The 18,877-nt window shown below is 54.3% G+C and overlaps 1 protein-coding gene and 1 long non-coding RNA gene across 11 annotated transcripts in view; one reads left to right on the plus strand and one right to left on the minus strand.

The window, feature by feature from the left end:
- Positions 1–16,653, minus strand: part of Lrsam1 (leucine rich repeat and sterile alpha motif containing 1) — a 31,431-nt gene extending 14,778 nt beyond the window's left edge. The window contains exons 1-16 of one of the 10 annotated variants that reach the window (XM_023701644.1): positions 16,601–16,635; positions 16,076–16,210; positions 15,203–15,262; positions 13,915–14,018; positions 13,439–13,495; positions 12,539–12,583; positions 11,325–11,402; positions 10,153–10,221; positions 8,321–8,405; positions 7,713–7,834; positions 5,495–5,585; positions 3,458–3,588; positions 2,119–2,148; positions 1,922–2,044; positions 1,579–1,718; positions 730–774 (exon numbers count right to left, since the gene is read on the minus strand). In XM_023701644.1, coding sequence (XP_023557412.1) covers positions 730–774; positions 1,579–1,718; positions 1,922–2,044; positions 2,119–2,148; positions 3,458–3,588; positions 5,495–5,585; positions 7,713–7,834; positions 8,321–8,405; positions 10,153–10,221; positions 11,325–11,402; positions 12,539–12,583; positions 13,439–13,495; positions 13,915–13,986 — 1,088 coding nt within the window. In that variant the 5' untranslated portion in view covers positions 13,987–14,018; positions 15,203–15,262; positions 16,076–16,210; positions 16,601–16,635. The other 9 variants (XM_023701641.1, XM_023701642.1, XM_023701647.1 and 6 more) reach the window with 9 other exon arrangements.
- Positions 16,654–16,728: 75 nt separating this feature from the next.
- Positions 16,729–18,094, plus strand: LOC111812715. The gene is made up of 3 exons (XR_002818135.1): positions 16,729–16,872; positions 17,226–17,299; positions 18,055–18,094. It is a non-coding gene; the product is annotated as an uncharacterized LOC111812715 (long non-coding RNA).
- Positions 18,095–18,877: the final 783 nt, after the last annotated feature.

Consider the following 18,877-nt stretch of genomic DNA (forward strand, 5'->3'; position numbering starts at 1 on the left):
GGGCTTGAACTCAGGCCCTTGTGCTTGCCAGGGAAGCACTTATTCCACGGAGCCATCTCCCCGGCCCCTGAGTACAGCACTTTCTAACTAGTACAGATAATGACTTTTTCTGCCATGGAACTATAGCCACAATTATAACTGAAAATGTATTCCTGTCACGGCAGCCCTGAGAGGCTGAGACAGGAAGATCACTGTGAATTTGAGGCCAGCCTCAACTGTGAGACCCTCAGAAAACAAAACAAGACCCTAGATGTGATTTAGAGCTGGCAGGCAGATGTGCATAGGTTATGTGCAAATACTTGACCTTTTTAACTTTGGGGCCTTGAATGTCTGTGGGTTTTGGTATCCACAGGATATTCTTGAACAAACCCCCTTCACATGCCAAGGGATAAATGCACTGCTATTTTTCTTTCCATAAATGTGGGTTTCCTTCTTCGGGGGACGGGGAACAAGATGTCTCTATGTAGCCCGAGCTGGCCTCCAACGTGTGGCACTCCTGCTACCTTAGCCTCCCAAGTGCTGGGACCACAGTATGCCGTCATGTGTGGCAATTTTTTCTAATTTTTTATATAAGAAACAACACACGGTGTCCATCCAGCCTTGTTCACGCCTGACGATTTCTCTACGTGTACGTGCTTTGCACTGGCTCTTTCTAACTCCATATTCTCTGAGTGGGCTTCTGGGAAACTTCCCATCATGCTCCCAGACTGCATCCCAAGGGACTCTCACCGTTCATTTTCCAGTGACTTCAGAATCTCAGAACTTTGTTTTTGCCTGTGGAGAAAATCAGAGAAGGTCCCTGTGGTCACCTGTGAGCAGCAGAGCCACTCACCTCCCTGCACTGGCTGTGGCTGGGTGGGGACATCTGGGACAGCCTGGGACCTCATGCCTTCTGGCCACTAAGGTGCTCCAAGTCCCAGGTTTCCCCAACCCGAAATAGGGATAAAAATAAACAAACAAACTGTGTGGGCCTTCTGTAAAGAGTGAACACGAAAATAAACTCAAGGTGCTTTGGCACTGTCACCCTCATAGCCAGGTGTGACAGTGCACACCTGCAATCCCAGCACTCAGGAGGCTGAGGCAGGAGGATTGTTGTGTGTCTGAGGCCAGCCTGGGCCACATAGCAAAGCCTTGTCTCAAAAACAAAAGCAGCACCTAAAAAAACACACTCACTGTCTTGGACTCAGTCAGGTACTCTTGACAGGTGGATGAGGATCCGATAACCCAGGGACAGAAAGAAGGAAGCCTGAGGCAGCAGGGGATGGAGCTGGCGCCCATTTTTGGAATCTTCCTGTAAGAAACCTAAGAAATCCCTCACTTGGAGTTCTCAGGCTTCCTGAGATCTCAGCATGGCCCCTTCCTTCCTAGCTCTATCAAGACCTGCTCTTAGTCTTTCCTACCTAGAACAGAATTTGTTAAGCTAAATGTCACTCTAGGGTGAAGGGCTGACTGCAGGGCAAGGGGCTATTAGGTCAGAGATCTCAAGTGATCCAGCGGTGGGAGGAGGGAACAGGAGGAGGTGGCCTGCATCTGGGCCCTGCAAGAGCCTCCTGTGGGCCGGGCCTGCCAGACACTGACCTCCGGTTCTCCTGCAGCAGCTTCTGGATCCGGCTGGCAACACCCTGTTCGGCCTCTTTCAGCTGCTGCAGCAGCCGCTGCCGCTCCGCGTCCAAATAGCGCTGATGCGCGCTCAGACCCTGCTCTAGCCGGGACTGCTCCTGCCACAGGAAGTAGGGTCCGAGCTGGGGTCAGAGTGGGTGGGGCCTGACACTAGGCCAAGGCACTGGACCGCAGGTCCCCTGTGCACCCCACTGCGCCCCTCCCTGACCAGGCCTCACAGCACAGATCTGCACATGGCTGGGCCAGGCTCTCCCATCCCACCACCACCCCTGCTGTCCTCTGGCCCACAGGTGGTGCACACCTCCCGGAGTGTCTGCAGGACCTCATTCTTCTGGTTGTGGCTCTGTCGCAGCAGCTGAGCATGCTGTCGCTGCCCCAGCTCTAGGCGCCGCTCGAACTCCAGTTTCTCCAGCATCTTCTGCTCCTGCAGGGACGCAGAGCCTGGTGACCCAAGGCCGCATGACACAGGAGCAAGGGTTGCGGGAGGTGTTTTCTTACCTTCCGCTTCTCGTAGTCGGAGAACCTATTCTGGGGGGAGAAAAGGTGGCCGTCAGGGTACAGGGACAGCGTGGTACTACTCACTGTCACATGCACCAGGGTCCCTGCTGCCCTGGCTTCCTGAAGACTCTGGCCTACCCTGACTGCTGCATTCATCAGACTGGGGTGAGGGGTAAAGGCCCGGGAGAGGACAGGGCCCGGGGGACCCCAGGGTAAAGACACATTGCTGGGCACTGGGGGGAAACGTGCTGTTCTGGGCGCTGGCACAGGGCCCTTTCAGGCGTGGTGGGACAAGCATAATCCAAAACCGGGAAGTTGAGGCAGGAAGTCTACAGCGTTGGAGGCCAGCCTGTGCTATATGGGAGGCCCTGTCTCAAAAGCAAAACAACAACAAAAGAGCTCACTGCCGACAAAAAGCCAAACCCGCGGGTGACTGGTGCTCCCTGTGGCCCTGTTGTGCCCTCTCCTGCCCGTGGCTGTCAGGGGCCCCCCTGACTGTGAGCCTAGGGTTGGGGGAGCGGACACAAAGGAGGCACAGGCATTCTGCAGGCTCTCAGAGACCATTACGGGAAGGACCACCCTGAAATCCATTACTCCAAGTGTAGCAGAAGAGGCCCCCACTCCCATATACTTCTGTTAGTTGTCCAGTTAACGGTTCTGGTTGCAGTTCCTGCTACTTTTGTTTCTTGGAAACGGCTGGTCACTCTGATGCCTAGCTGGTCACTAAGATGAACATTGTGTAAACCAATCCCCCAGCCGGGCGTGGTGGCACATGTCTGTAATCTCAGCTTTTGGGAGGTTGAGGTAGGAGGATGGTTGCGAGCTCAAGACCAGCCTGGGCTACAGAGTAAGCTGAAGGCCAGCCTGAACTGCAAGCGAGACCTTATCTCAAAAAAAAAAAAAAAAAAAAGCCCCACTGGACAAGCCACTCTGCCTCTGTACTTCCTGCTTGCTTGTCCCATGTAAGTCCTAGGCCACCGGAGAGCAGAGCCTGATGCTTTGGAAATGGTCCCAGATCAGTCTCCACTGACGTAAAAGAAATCTGCCTCCAAATCCTGAGTGTCATTTCAGTGCTTCTGTGTGAGGTGCTGCAGAAGACAAGCAGCACGCTCTGAAGAGGGGACCCCCAAAGGCCTGAGCATCCTGGTGTCTCTGAGGACGTGGGCAAGGTGAGGAGGGGAGCACTGCTCACAGAGGCTCTGAACAGCGACCCAGCAGGGAAGCCTGCTGGGGACAGGAGTGGGTTCTAGAGTGATGGAGGTATCCGGCGGCTGCAGCCCTGGCACATGCGCACACAGACGGACAGGTATGTGTGTGCCAGCAGGCAGGCTGGCCTTACCTGCCACTCGGCCTCCTCCCTGGAGAACCTGCCTGTGACTCCGTCAGGGCTGTCCCGGGCGTTGTCGGCTCCATCTTGCTCTAGAACTGGCAGCAGGTACTGAGAAGGAGGGTAATATTCCAGCCCAGACTCTGCAGGACATGGGACAGTCACATGGAGGCAGGTGGGGACCGGAGCTGCCTACCTGCTGCCCTCAAGCTCCACCCAGGCTGCCGCTCGTCCTCCCTACCCCCGGCCCTCTGCTGAGTCACTGTGCTCTCCCAGGTGTCACTATGTGAGGGCCCAAGCTCAGCCCTGTGGATCCTACTGAGGTGAGGGTGGCAGAAAAGGCCAAATTCGCCCAGAGGCGCAAGTGTGGGGTCCACCCATACTGACAGCTTGGTGGGGGGACGCTGGGCTGAAGTGCTGTCCCCAGAGCCTGGACAGTTTCCTCCTGGGTACTGTCATGCCCCAAATGTTTTCTGTTGCAGTGTGTTCTGATCATTGATATGTGGCACTCTTTACATATTACGGTAAGCCTTGGTTCCACATGTGTTGCAACTATCTGCTTCCTTGGGGCTACTTGCGGCTTTAACATGGGGGGCGGTATTCAGGGAAGCGAGTTTCCAATTTCGATAGACGTCACCTTTCCCACCGGGGAAAGCTACAAATAGGCAGCTGACAAGAAACACTAAAATGACATTGAAATAATAATAGGCGCTGCTGTCTATCCCATTAACTGATTTTATCTTATTGTTATTTCTGGGTGCGTACAGTGCTGGGGAGAGCCCAGGGCCTGGGACATAGCAGGAGAGAAAATTCCACCGAGCCCCACTCAAGACCCAGACGAGCAGACTCTGGGGGCGGGGTCCAAGACAAAGTCTCACTTGGTAGCCCAGGCTGGCCTTGAACCCACGGCAAAGCCTCAGCCTGCCAAGTTAGCCATGCTGCCCTTGTAGACATTCCTCAAGGGACCAGGAACGCAGGGCCTATGTCCGCAAGCCTTCCTCTGGGCACACAGCTGGGCACAGTCCCGTGTGTCCACTGAACGCTCAGCTCAAGCGGCGTACTGACCGGCACTGTTTTCTGGGGTGAGTCTTCCTACGTTGCCCACATTTTGTTCTGAACTCCAGGGCTCCAGTGAGTGTCCTGCTTCAGCCTCGTAAGGCCCAGGAGCACAGCCTGTCAAAAGCTGGGCAAAGCTGGGCTTTCAAGGTTCCTGTTGCTTCCTTTCCTTGCTAACTCTGGTACTGATAGTTTAATTTGGATCATTTTAGTGGGTATGCAGGAGTATCTCTTTGCAGGTTTTATTTTTTTTTTTTGTGGGGGGAGGTGGGAAGGCAGGATCTTACTATGCAGCCAGACTGGTTTAGAATTCACTATGCAGCCCAGGCTGCCCTGGAACTCCCAGTGATCCTCCTGCCCCAACCGCCTGAGTGCTGAGGTTGGAAGCATGCACCACCACGCCTCGCTTTGCAGTTTTCCTCTTGATTAAAATGATAGGCAGCACTTTCCTCAGACACTACTGGCCACAAGGACAGCTTCTCATGTGACACTCCTGGGCAAGTCCGTTGACGGGAAGTTTTAGTTTTAATTAAATCTAACTTCAATCTTATGATTAGGGCTACCTGTCTCCCCTTGAAGGAAGAGGTCAGTGTTCATTTTTAAACCTTTATGCTTTGGCAGCAGGCCCCGGGGCCTCGCACCTGCTAGGCAAGGGCGCTAGCTGGAGCGACACCCAAGCCCGAGGATCGCCATTTCCCACAAGGAGATCCAGCCACTCTAGAGTCATTCCTCTATTAAAGTGACTGTCCACTTCTACTCCTCTGCTTCAGGGGCACCTTCACCATGAATCAGAGGACATATGAGAGTCTCAGATATGTGCTGAGAGCTCCACAAGGGACAGGACTGCTATGTGCGTATGTCTGATCTGACAGGGTGAACTACACCCACAGCCCCGTCTGTGATTCTGGGTTCCCCTGTGAGCACCCCTTGGGCCCGTTCCCTGAGCAGTCAGGCTGGCCCCTGAAGACTTTGGGGGCAGTGGCCTGCCTTTACCTTTGCAGAGAAACTGCTGGATGGCCTCGGTGCCAGCGCCACACACCTCTGGTGGAGGGAAGACCATGGCCGAGGCGTCGAGGCTCAGCGTCTGCAGACACAGGGCCCCTTTACCAAATGGGTCACAACACTGGGTGACACAATCAGAAGCGGCCCCACTGGTCTCCTGCTGCCTGGCCCCAGCTCCAGAGCATGCAGCCCGCAGGCAGCAAGCGCCGGGCCAGGGTGTCTGGGCAGATCGTGAGTGGGCGAGAGAAACCTAGAGGAGCGCAATGGGAACATGACTCCAACTCTGTCATCAGATACAGAAAACCCTGGAGGTGGATGTGCACCTGCCAGGGAGCTGGGCCGAGAGCGGAAACCGCAGCCCAGGAAGCCGAGTCGAAGGCCTATTAACCCAGGCAAGCCGCACAGCCGGTGGGGGCTGCCAGGCACACAAAAATAAGCGAGTGAATAAATAAAGTGACATCACATTTGGCGTGCGTATTTGGTTGCACTGCCACATCTCCCATGCTTGGTGGCCACAGGTGGCCAATGGTCCCTACGTCAGTACAGAGGACACACTTTCCTGCGGAAGCAGCAAAGGACACTGCTGCTCCGATGGCATCCAAATCCCAGCCCAACACAGTCCCACTGTGTGTCCTTGGGCTGATCAGTGTCACACACAGTGTCACAGCATTACAGCTCAGAGCTGGGGTGTCACTTAAGGCCTCAAATGCTCCAAGGTGAGGGTTTTTTTTAGGTATTGGTTTTTTTTCAAGATACAGCTTTAGTGTGTAGTCCAGGCTGGCCTTGAACTCACAGCAATCCTCCTGTCTCAGCCTCCAAAATGCCAGTATTACTGGTGTGTACCACTAGCTAATTTTTTTTTTTTGGGGGGTACCAGGGATTGAACTCAGGACACTGCACTGGCCAGGCAGGCATTTATGCCACTGGGCTGTCCCCTGGCCCCTATACCTTGTTTCAGAGGTGGGTTTCTGGGCGGTGGATTAACCTGAGATGAGTGTTCGGTTAGGAGGCAGGGTGGGTTAGGGTGGTCACTGAGGGGTGACCTGGAAGGCCGAATCTCCTGCCCCGATCCTCCATCCTGGCTGCCACGATGTGAGCAGTCACACAGGAAGGCTGCACTAAAACGAGCTGCTACTGGGTATGGTAGTGCACACCTGTACTCCTGGCAGTCAGGGGGCTGAGGCAGGAGGATCTCTTTGAGTTGAGGGCAGTCTGAGTTACACACCAAGACCTTGTCTCAAAAATCATCGGGACAGTGTGTGCTGGGCCACGCAGTCTAACATGGTGGCTGCTTAGCACACATGGTTAACGACAGATTAACTAAAATTCAATAAAATCATTTAGTTTCTGGGTCACACTGGCCAATTTCAAGCTACCACTGTGGCCGCCAACTGGGACAGCCTGGTAACAGGGATGCCCTGTCACCACAGGACTTCCTGCGGACAGCAAAGGAAAATGAACCCACGTGGGCCTGGTGTGGTCACATCACTGGGCCCTCTCTGCTTGGTGTCCAGCTCCCAGACACCGTGCTCAGCAGCCTGGTTGTGAGGAAACCACTGACAGAAGCGGGCTTCAGAACCCCACGCCCATCGCTTCTCGGCCTTTTGGCTAAGATCAAGTGTAGAACCCCCCGCCCACCACACACACAGTACTGTACGGAGCTGGACGGCACCGGCGCTGAGGCCGCGTGGGCTCCTCTACGGCTGGTCTCTCATGAGTAACTTGTGGCTTTTACGCAGGCTCCACAAACTGTGCTTCAGTTTCTTCATCTGCAAAGCGGGCCAACAGTATCTCCCTCACAGGACTTGGGGGAGGACTCTGGGAGCTCAAGAGGCTGGCCTTGGGGAGTTCCAGATGAACGTGAGGCCATTGTGGCCAGGACTGCCACAGCCCACCATCCCCAGGGGGCTGCCTTCTGTCAGGGGTCTGCTGGAGGCTGCCCCCCTCCCTAAATTCAGATGCTAACATCCTAACCTTCCTATCAGAGAATATGCCTGTGTTTAGAGACTGGCTAGGCCCACCACGAGCCACATGTGGCACCCCTCTTCTCCCCTCTAGATGTGTGGCAGTCAAAGTGACATGACTGCACATGGTCGCACACTGGTTTCTCTGAGCTCCTAAACATCACACCTCGAGGGCCCTGGGACTGGGCACCCCGTGAGGAAGGGGGGTACACAAGGAGGACCCAGAAGAGAACAACTCCACTGACCTCCAGTGTGCGGACGTGAGCCAGCGTCTGTGGTAGCCTCTGAACCCCATTTTCACTGATGTCGAGGGTGCGCAGGCTGCGGAGCTCCCCCAGGGTATTGGGCAGCTCCTTCAGCTTGTTGTCTGGAGAGACCCCAATGGCAGAGCTCAGCACCCCTAAACCTGGTGTCACCTCCCGTCCAGGGCGCTGGGATGGGTGCTGCTGCTGGATGACTCTGGACAACTGACGTAGCCTCCTGGGCCCCGCTTTCCTCATCTGTAGCTGGGGACGATGCTGCTGCGCTCTGCCTGCTGAGCACTTGTCACTGAGTGTTTAGTGTCAGTCGCTGTGTGACGTGCCACTCGGGATAGCTGCTGGCTCCACCCTGCCTCTCGTTCTGCCAGTCCACTTGTGGTCACAGACATGAGTGACCAAGTCTCAGCCTGGCTGTGACCCCCAATGCCCCCCCTTCCCGGGGTCCCAGGAACCCTGGTTACCATGGAGACAGACAGACCTAGCTCCAGCGTCACCCTTGTGCCTGATGGCTCCCAGGCAGGGCACGCAATGGAGGGGGCTGGGACAGTCCTGAGCTCACCATGGTTATGGTACAGGGCACCTTGGCTGCCCACCTTTCACACTGAGGGTCTGGAGCTGGGCCAGGTTCCCAATGGAGCGGGGCAGATGTGTCAGTTGGTTTCTTTCCACATTCAACACCTAGGAAAGAGCAGGAAATGACACGCGCGTGTCAGTGACTTTGAGGCTCCCCCGACGGTTCCAGGCCCAGGCACCCCAGGCACTGCACCAAGCGGCCTTTCTTCCTCCTGCCATCCCTGCGAAAAACTGAACCCAGGGCCTCTGCACTGGACTATATCCCCAGCCCTTTTTGTGTCTTGTGGTGAAATAGGGTCTCCACAGCTCACTAAATTGCCCAGGCTGGGCCAAACTTGTGGTCCTTCTGTCAGCCTCCCAGAGAGCTGGGGTCACAGGGCTGTCCCCCCTCCCCCCATGGAAGAAGGTCTAGCTTGTTACACACCCATGTGAGAGACGAGGAGGAAGAAGGGGCCAGCAGAGCCAGGGGCTGGGCAGGCAGTGCGCTTCGGTTCTGGCTCGGGCAAAAGGGTGTCCCAAGGTCACGGCCACAGCCAAGGGACTGAGGCCAGCGTGAAGGCACACTGAGCGGCCATTAAAAATTGATACGAAGGGAAGCTGAGTAGTCACTAAACATAATGGAGGATAAATATTTGATGAACCAAAGGATGGCTACAACTTCTTGTTAGACATCCCCCAAGTTACGAAACAACAGAGAGCGATTCTATAAACACAGCTGTGTGTTTACAACATCCCTGGAGATTCTACACCTAAGTATGCATGTGTCTCAAAGTGGGGACCCTTGCTACTGTGCCCCACTCTATGACCTTGGGCAAGGGACAGCCATCTCTCTGGACCTCTGCTTTCTGCAAAATGTGACAGCATCTCCGGGCACGGCGGTGCACGCCTGTAATCCCGGCAGTCAGGAGGCTGAGGCAGGGCGATTGCTGCAAGCTGAAGGCCAGCATAGGCTACACAGTGATTGTACAGCGAGCCCCGGCTTCTCCTTCCTCTCTGGCAAACAACTACAGACCACAATCAGAACTCCTAGGAAATAAGCAATGGAGAGAGATGCCCAGTGGAAATGGGGGGCGGGGGGACATTCGCAAGGGACAGCTGGGCTCAGACATGAAGGGTGAGGCCCTCACTTGGCCCCAGGAAGTGACCTTCGCAGAGGGCTGGGCAGCAAGAAGAGGCCTTGCCAGGCAGGCACTGAGGACAGAAGGTTTTAGAAGTCGATCACAAATCAACCACATTGTCTTTCTCTTTTTCCTTTTCGGTGCTAGACGGAACCCAGGGCCTGGTGCCCCAAGCCACACACCAGTGTGCAGGGCTCTTCCGGGTCCTAGTGGCTTTTATTTATTTATTTTTGAGATAGGGTCTCACTATGTCATTGGCTGGCCCTGAGCTTTCTATGTAGCCCAGGCTGGCCTTGAAGTTGAAGGAATCCTCCTGTCTCAGCTTCCCCTCTGGAGAGCTGGGATTACCAGAGTGTACCATCACACCGGGGGCTCCTGGGTCCTAGGGAGGGAGGTGGCTTTCCCATCAATGCTACAAGAGCCTCTCCTTTCCTGCAGAACGGGGACAACACTAGCACCAGCTTCGCAGGGTGACTGTAAGGTACCTGGAGAGTGTGCCAGACTAGCCTTGGCTCAGGGCTGCCACAAAGTGGGCACTTCTTCACTGCAGTGGCTGCTGCCACTGGGGCGCAGAGAGCCGTGAGCCCGTAAGATGCAGACTCCTGGGTGCCTTTCACTGAGAGGCTGCAGAAGCTCATAAGGAGGGCCCCAAAGCAGCGGGAGGGCGGGGCTGGCCTGTGCAGCCTGCGTCAGGGCCGCTGAACATCGGCCAAGAAGGTGGTCCCATGCCTCACCTGCAGGGCTGTCAGCTGCCCGATGTCATCAGGAAGGGCTGTTAGTTGGTTGTCATGCAGATCCAAGACCTGCAGAAGGAAGACGCGTGTCAGCCACCCACCGAGGACCACCCTGGGGCTCCAGCTGAGAGTGGCAAGAGGTGACGGGGCTGCTTCACTCCAGCCGCGCCACCACCCCTCCCCAGAAATGCCCAGCATCACCTGGTTTTCTTTCCCAGACTATTACACCATTTCTTTCTCTTAGTGATCAAATATTTATTTTTCACTATTACACAAAAATATGTTGCAAAACAGCATTCATACGCTAGAAAGAAAAACCCAGCCGAGTGTAGTGGTGCTCAGCTGTAATCCCAGGACTCAAGAGGCTGAGGCAGGAAGAACTCTGTGAGTTTGAGGCCAGCCTGGGCTATGTGAGTTCAAGGCCAGGGTGCACTACATAGTAAGACTCTTTTACCAAACAAAACCAAAAAGACGGGGTCTTACTACATATTTCAGGCTGGCCTTGAACTCACTATGTATCTTGTCTCCGCTTTCTGAGTGCTGGGATTACAGCCCTGTGCCACCATGCTTGGCTTGAAAAATATGTTTTAAATTGTGAAAATACTGCATGGGCTGAGAACGTCTTTGCCATGGAGGAAGCCCTGTGTTTATCTCTAGACACAGACAAAGCCTGTTGGCCAAAAGTATAAAGAGCAAGCCTCCCGCCAGCCAGAGCCCCCCAGAGAGCTGAAAGCTACGTTCTTGTCCCCACTCTCACAAGGCTCCACTGGTGACATCTTGCACACTCTGACTACTCCCAGCCTCGGTTCTGAGCGGGGGAAAACAATCAATTCAGAGTCTTCTCAGGTTGCTGGGTTTCACACGTTGGCCACAAGCCACTCTGGGGACTTTCCTGTCCTTGCTTGGGACCACTGCTCCCCTGTTTCGGGCACCATGGCAGCCATGACCTTAGGATTTCCTTTCCACATGTCACGTAAACCACCGTGTGCTCGTGTTTGTTGCCCCACATGCAGCACACGGCCCACAAAGGTGCTCAGTACACAGCACCGATCAATTCACAGACTGACGCTTCCATCCGGGCTCCTCTGGCACAGGCTGAGGAGACCGAAAGACAGTGGTGTGACCATCCAGGAGACCACAGGGAATCCCCATCCCATAGAGGGACTCAGTACCTTGATGGTTGCCAGGCTTAGAAGGCTGCAGGATTTGGGCAGCAGAGAGGTGAGCTGGTTCGTATGAACAATCAACACCTGGACAGCAAAGACAGAGGCAGAGTTAGGCTGCGGAAGAGGGCAGACAGAGAAGGCCAGAGGCGAGGCAGGGCTCTGCAGTGCCCAGGGCATCTCTCATCTCTGTCCGCCAGACATGCAACAGGGGTCGCTGTCCACCTTGAGAAAAGATCAGCCTTTTTTTTTTTTTTTTTTTTTTTAAGTTAAAAAAAAAAAAGGCTGTGGAGATGGCTCAGTGGAATAAGCGCTTCCCTAGCAAGCACAAGGGTCTGAGTTCAATCCCGGGTTCCACAAAAAAAAAAAAAAAAAAAAAAAAAGTCTTGCTATGTCATTCTAGCTGCCCTTGAACTTACTATGTAACCCAGGCCAGCCTCCAACTTGTGGTCATCCTCCTGCCTCAGCCTCCTGAGTACTGGGATGACAGTTGTGTCCAACTACCCCTCCCCAGGTGTCCTGACCTTAACCTCCCCCAGCCTTGGAGTCATCTTGAAAAACAAAAAGATAAAGTATCTGCCTCTGAGGTCAAGATTAAATAAGCTAATGGATGCAGTGCCTTGGCCCAGGGCTGGCCCGTGGTGCGGTGCTCAACTTCTGCGTCCCATCACGACCCTGTTAGGTATCAGCTGCTGCTTTACTACTTCGCAGGACAGGGCGCTCACTACGCAGTGGCTGTGGAATGTTTCCCACCCGTCTGCATCTAGAGGCTCCGCTTAGTGTACATGAGCCTACTGCACCCAAAGGTGCGGGAGCTGGGCTTTGCTTCTGAGCTGGCCTTCACTCCCCTCCTCCCCGAGTAGCTGCAGTAAAATGAGTGCATTTGCTTCGGGGCCGGCATCATATCCTTTGTCTCCACCACTCCTTAACTCTCCCAGTACCTCCGGGAGCATAAACTCTGAGTGGCCTCGATTCCCAGAGGAAGAAATCCAGCTGTCAGAGCTGAGGAAGTTGCCTGACTCACAAAGCCAGCGAAGGGCAGAGCAGAGAGTAATGTAGAGCTGTCCCCACCCCAGCCTGCTCTCCTGGATGTTCAGACCAGGTGTGGGCTGACAGACAGGCGACAGCCAGTGAGAGGGGAGGTAGCTGGGTGGGGAGGAGGGCCCCTGCCATCGCGGCACGTTTCAGAGGTGCACCGATCTGCATATGAGGGCTCAGCTCACCTTCTTCTGTAGAACTCTGCATGTTGCAAAGGCCCCAAATGGAATCTAGAGGAGAGAGTGGGCAATCAGTCCCTCATTTCCTGACGGTCTCTAATTTGCTCTCTGCCTGGCACTGGTGGGAGAGAGACGGGCAGGTGGTGAGCGAGGGTGGATGTTGAGAGCACACTCTGTCGGGGAAGCTGCAGAGTGGCGCAGGGCATGCACTCAGCCTTCTGTTGGCCGCTGCCGCGAGGCTGCCCTACCCTGCCCCATCAGGACCCAGTCAGGGGCTGCAGAATCCTCCCTCTCCCAGCACCCCAGCAATTTCTGGGTGCATTTTCTAAAGAGGCTTCTTGATTTGTGGAGATTATGTTTAAGACAAAAGACCATCTCAATTCCTTTAATTTTTTTTTTTTTTTTCGGGTACCAGGGATAGAACTCAGAACCTCACACTTCCCAGGCAGGCACTTATGCCGCTGAGCTGTATCCCTGGCCCTTCAGTTCCTTTAAGCAAGAATGTAATCAGGAAACATCTCTCGACCAATACTTCTGGCTTTTTCTTTCTTTTTAAAATGATTTGTATGGGGGGCCGGGGAGATGGCTCAGTGGAATAAGTGCTTCCCTGGAAGCACAAGGGATAGAGTTCAATTCCCGGTTCCACAAATAAATAAATAAATAAATTAAATTAAATTAAATGATTTTTATGGGTTATGTTTTAGGTGTATATAATGATCTCATTCATCATAGAGAATTTGTACTTCTACATGATATAACCTGATTTGTTCTTTCCCCCATTCCCCTACCCCTACACTACCCTTCTCTTGGTTTTTTTAAAGCCCCAGGCCACATCCATCACTCCTGGGGACATCTAAGAAAACAGGAAAGATCAATTTTATAGCCCACACACGGCCCTCAGTTTACCTCTGTGAGCTCACATTTAGAGATGTCAAGAATGTCATCTGCTCCAGCTTCTTTTGCCTAAGGAAAAAAAGAACGTTGGCTTACCTGTTGCGTGGTTCTAGGGATACAGCCAGCAGTAAACTAGGCAAGAAATCGCCCACTGAGCTACACCTCCAGCCCAGAGCACTTTTAAGTGTTCAAACAAAACATTCTTAGAGATGAACCAGGCAAAGAAACATGGAATTAAGAAGCAGTAAGAGACCAGCATGGGCTGCTTTCCCTAGTGCATTCTGTGAGTGGCCAGTGGCTCCAGGGAAGCCTGAGGTCCAGCAGGGGAAAGAACATAGTCAGTAAGGGTCAGTGCACTAAGCTAGAAGGGGCCGGGCACTTGGCAGAGGGCAGGGGAGGCAGTTGGCATGGAGCACAGCATTGCGGAGCCCTATGGCACAGGGCAGAGAGGGAGCCGGGAAGGAGCAGGGAAACCCACTTCTCCTCACCAGACACATCTGGTACTCCAGGCGTTTCCGAGCCTCCTCACTGGGCTTCCGCTTCCGGAAGAAGAGTGGCATCCTTCCGTTTTCCCAGAGTGATTTTCAGGACTTTGGGGCACAGGAGAGAAGTTAGCAGCTAGGGATCTGTTTTTTTTTTTTTTTTTCTTTTCTTTTCTTTTCTTTTGCAGAACAGGGGATTGAACTCAGGCCCTTGCACTTGCCAGGGAAGCGCTTATTCCCCTGAGCCATCTCCCAGGCCCTTAGTACCTAGGGATCTGTGACAGCCCCAGTACCCAGGACAGGTAGCACAGGACCGCCAGCCCTGCAGCTGGCCTGCTGGACAGTGCGCCTCTTGCGCTAGACACCTGGCCCGTCACTGCCCTGGGCCCCACGCTGCATGCTTCCTACTCTATGCTGTGCTAATGCGACAGTAAACAGTAGGACAGCGTGGAGGGAGCACAAAGGCGGGCGAGGTGCCCTGGGCTTGGGCCCACATTCACCACCGACCCACAGTGAAGCCGTGGCACTGCCGCTTCCCGTTCTGGGCCGCATCTCTCCTCCACCTTAGGGGCATTTCCTTAGCTGCTTCCAAGGATGCTCCCTGGCAGACCCAGCTGCGGGGTCACGCCTAGCCCCAGCAACAATGCTGCCACTGTCAGCGGAGGAACCAGCCAGCAATGGCCTGGGAAGCTCAACTCACATCCCAAGATACATGAGAAATAATACAAGGTGCAGGAACTGGGGTTCAACCCCCAGCACTGCATGCCACGCCAGCCTGCCCACGGACACGCTGAGCCGGATACTGAGTCCAGGTGTGGTGGCACATGCTTGTGATCTCAGGGAGGCTGAAAAGAGGGGGATCACCATGAGTCTGAGCTGTATAGTGAGACCTTGTGCCAAATATATGAATTAAAAAAAAAGAAACAATATAGAATTTCACTAAAGAAAATAATAGAAATTCTACAATGGTTGCTATATTACATAATGTTATTCTCAAATTAGTTGTTTAAATTACCAAATATAAACATGCAAACTTGGTGAAAAGAGAAAAAATGGAAGCATCAACTGCTCCTTTCAACAGACCAGCAGAAATCAGCAGTACAGTTATCTAAGCTATCCTGCATAGATACATAATTACATCTTTTTCCTTTCTTTTGTCCTTTCCCTCATCTCACTTTTTCCTTCCCATTGAACAGATTCACCACCCTCAGTTATTATTCCATTTGCTTCCACCACAGCCCTGTTTCTAGTGGAGAAACAGACACCCTCTGAGCTCAGTGATCCGGTTCTGTACCTTGGATTACAGCAAAACCAGCCTGGAACCCCAGTCTTTCAAGTCCTGATCCTGTGCAGTCTGCCCAACAACCAAATCACACACGCGGGTTCTCAAATAACACACACTAAGTACACTGTCTTGAACTCAGAAGCCAGGTACTCGCAGCCCCGCCAGGGCCTGTACAGTATCTGCAACGATTCATGCTTGATAAAGGACAGTGATGGGACAGAAAGCAATCATTCAGCATCGTTTAAAACCAAGATCTGCCTCCCATCAACTGTCACCTCTGTTCCCCTCTGAGCCTGTTCCTCGGCTGAAAATTGTAACGTTGGGCTCTGTGTGGACTGAATGGTTTCATGTATTTGAAACCTGTAACACAGTCGTGGCGCATATAAATGCTCAATAAATGGAGCATAATCATACACAAAATCCTACATGTGACAAACACTGACTTGGGGACTAACTACTGCAGGAGGTAGGGAGAAAAGAGAAGCAGTTGAAGACACACCCTAGGTCCTCAGCGGGCTGAGTAGCGCTCACAGGTCTCTGCCCACAGGGGTGTGGGCTGTCTGGGGGAGGCTGCCAGGCCTGCACAGCAGCTCCGTGCATGCAGGTCATCCACTTGCCTGCAGGGCTGTGGAACGGCCTCCCCGACCTGCCTTGGTGACAGTGCTTACCCTTCTGCTCCCCAGTTACCGGCCCTCCTTCACCCCCTTCCTGATGCCCAGCTCTGCCAACCTTTTCCTCAGGGACCGTGACTCCCGTTCCGTTTCAATGAGTTCTTTGCATCTGCTTTCCGAATTCTATCCATCATTCATTCTCCTCCCCGGGGTTCACCCAGATGGGGAGAACCACACCCATCCTCCCCGGCCGGGTTGGGCAGTGGCGGACCTGACTACGTGGACTGTGAGGTCCCCGACGTTCGGACCCTCCGGGGGGACCTTAAGGCTGGCCGGTCACTCAGAGGGCTTGGTCACGGGTGCGGGATCGCTGATCCGCGGCACCGGTCTCCTCGAAACGCAGGAGCTGGGACAAAACTCAGAATCTCAAAAAAGTCACGAACACCAGGACAACGAAGTCTGAGACTCTGGATTCCGCGGAATCGTAGAATTAAGAGGTGTACTGATTTAGACCCGAATAGACTGTCGGGATAACTACAATACACGCATCACCAAAGGGTTAGAAGGGGCCTGTAGTTTCCAAACACTTGAGGTCTTGGAGTGGGGCTGCGGACCCGTCAAGGGATGGGCGGGGCTCTGGGGCTGGGTGCTTGGGACCCCGAAGTGACCCTCAAGATAATGAAACATAGGGATCAGCAGAGCCTACAATCTCAGAAGCCCCCTTTTCTCTAACGCTCTTTGCGCTAAGTGCCCTCAAAGCCCTTTCTGATTCCCTAGCCCCAGCTCACCGCGGTACCTGACTTTCCGGCAGCCAGCTTCAGGCGCCTGCCCACAAGAAACATGGCGACAAGGGCGTCACTCAGAGGGTGGGCGGAGCCAGCCGTTCTCGCGAGAGAGTGCTTTTTTCGTGCCTATTTCCGGCGTGATCAGGGAAGCTTCCGGTCTTTCAGCTTTCGGCTAGGAGGAGGCTAAGGTGCAACTTTCTTCGGTCGTCCCGAATCCGGGTTCATCCGACACCAGCCACCTCCAGCATGCCGCCCAAGTTCGACCCCAACGAGATTAAAGTCGGTGCGTGCCCTACCTGCAGCCTCGGCTGCGGATGGAGCCTCGCTCCTCCCGCGGCCCCCGCCGCATGTCTTTGTGCCGGGGTCCAGGCACGCGCTTCCTAGAAGCCTTCCGGCGCTGCGTGGCCGGGACAGGGCTTTTCTTTTCTGGGCCTCAGCTGCCCCACGTGTAAATGGGGAGGGAGGACCGGACGACCTTGCAAAGCCCGCGTGCCTTAGGGTAAGGCTCGTACCAGGGCCATTTGCTTCTCCGGGGAGGGGCTCGGCGCCGCTTGGGGAAGAGCCACTGACTGGTGTGGGGAGGGGGCCGCGGCTCAGGCCCCCTCCACAGGGGCTCTAACCCTCTCTTTCTCCCAGTGTACCTGAGGTGCACCGGTGGTGAAGTTGGCGCCACGTCTGCCCTGGCCCCCAAGATCGGTCCCTTGGGTCTGGTAAGTCTCCTCCGTCGTTCGTTTCCCTAAGTGAGAGCAGAGTTGAGCTTGGCTTTGTGCAAAACACAACCGTTCCCGCTTACGAGTCCTTGAGCCCGTGGCCACCGTAGAGGTGTCACGTGTACAAAACGAGGCCGGAACTTTGTTACTTAACTGCTGCTTTTGGTGTTTGGGTTCCTGAGGGGTGTGAGGGCCCTGCGGTTAGGAGGGGCTTGGGCTGAGTGACATTGGGCAGCCGGCTTCTTAGCAGCTGCTTGTTTGGATGGGGGAGTGACCCCGGCGCCATTGGGTACAGTGGGGTGGGGTAGCGTCCTGGCAAGCGTATCTAGCGGCCTGTTTCTTTCACAGACAGTGATCCGGTCCCCACTGCGTTTTCTCTTTGGCCAACCGTTGTGCTGCTTCCTTGGCCCGTAGTTCGGCTGGCATCAAAAAGGGTCTCTGGGGAATTTAAAGTAGTACATGCTCAGATCTCTGTTCTGACCAGCAGAGTTGGATCGGTCTGATGTGGGCGCCCGGTATCATTAAAGCTCCCTCAGTAATTCTTGGTAGCCAGGGTTGAAAACCCTTATCCTAGTATAAGAGACTTGGGGCCCCTTTTGGCCTTGATCCTGCAGTTCACAGCCCTAGACAAGATTTGAGTCCTCCATCCAGCCTTGTGTACCAAGGTGGCTCTGGGCCCTCCATTAGCTACATCGGCGTGGGTGGTTCAGGTGGCTCCTTGTGCACGGTGTAGTTACCTGCTTTTATTTCTACAGTCTCCAAAAAAAGTGGGGGATGACATTGCCAAGGCAACTGGTGACTGGAAGGGCCTGCGGATCACGGTGAAACTGACCATTCAGAACAGACAGGCTCAGGTATGTGCCGCTTGTACTTGGTTTGAAGGAGAGCAGAAGCAGTAACCTTCTGGGGCTCTAGAGGAAGGGTCCCGCTGCCCGTGGGGAGCTGTGGTGGGAAGGCCTTTCTGTCACGAGCAGGGACTGGGTCAGAGGTATAGACTGACAGCTTCTAGACGTCAGCCTTTCACATGTGAGACAGCGGGCAGACACTTTCCATGTGTTCATGGAGAGCAAGCCCAGTGTCTGGTCCCTGAGGGGTGGCTCCTGTGCCAGGGCTGCTTGTCCTTCTGTGGCAGTGGCATGCACTCGGAGAGGGGTGGGCTTAATAGAGAATCTCTTCTGCAGATTGAGGTGGTGCCTTCTGCCTCTGCCCTGATCATCAAAGCCCTCAAGGAGCCACCAAGAGACAGAAAGAAGCAGAAAAACAGTGAGTTGGCTTTTCCTTAGATTGCTTTCAAAGTGGTTTGTGAAGGTGGTATACACCCAGTGCGTAATACACTTGAATGAAACCCGGGCTGGGGCAGGTCCCATTTGGTGCCTGCAAGATGGAGACGTGAGGCAGGGAGAAGCAGCCGAGAATAAGCAGTGCTTTGCCATCAGGAGGCCACCTAGGCCTGGCCAGTACACTGGGTGCTTGGTCTCCAGGATTTAAGCTGTTTGAAACAACTGGTCCCTCTCATGGTGTCGCGGTGGAAGACCTGGGTTCCCTCAGCCACCCGCCACTGCACCTGACCAGATCTCC

This window comes from Octodon degus, unplaced genomic scaffold, assembly GCF_000260255.1.
Source record: "Octodon degus isolate 3935 unplaced genomic scaffold, OctDeg1.0 scaffold00138, whole genome shotgun sequence".
Lineage (NCBI taxonomy): Eukaryota > Metazoa > Chordata > Mammalia > Rodentia > Octodontidae > Octodon > Octodon degus.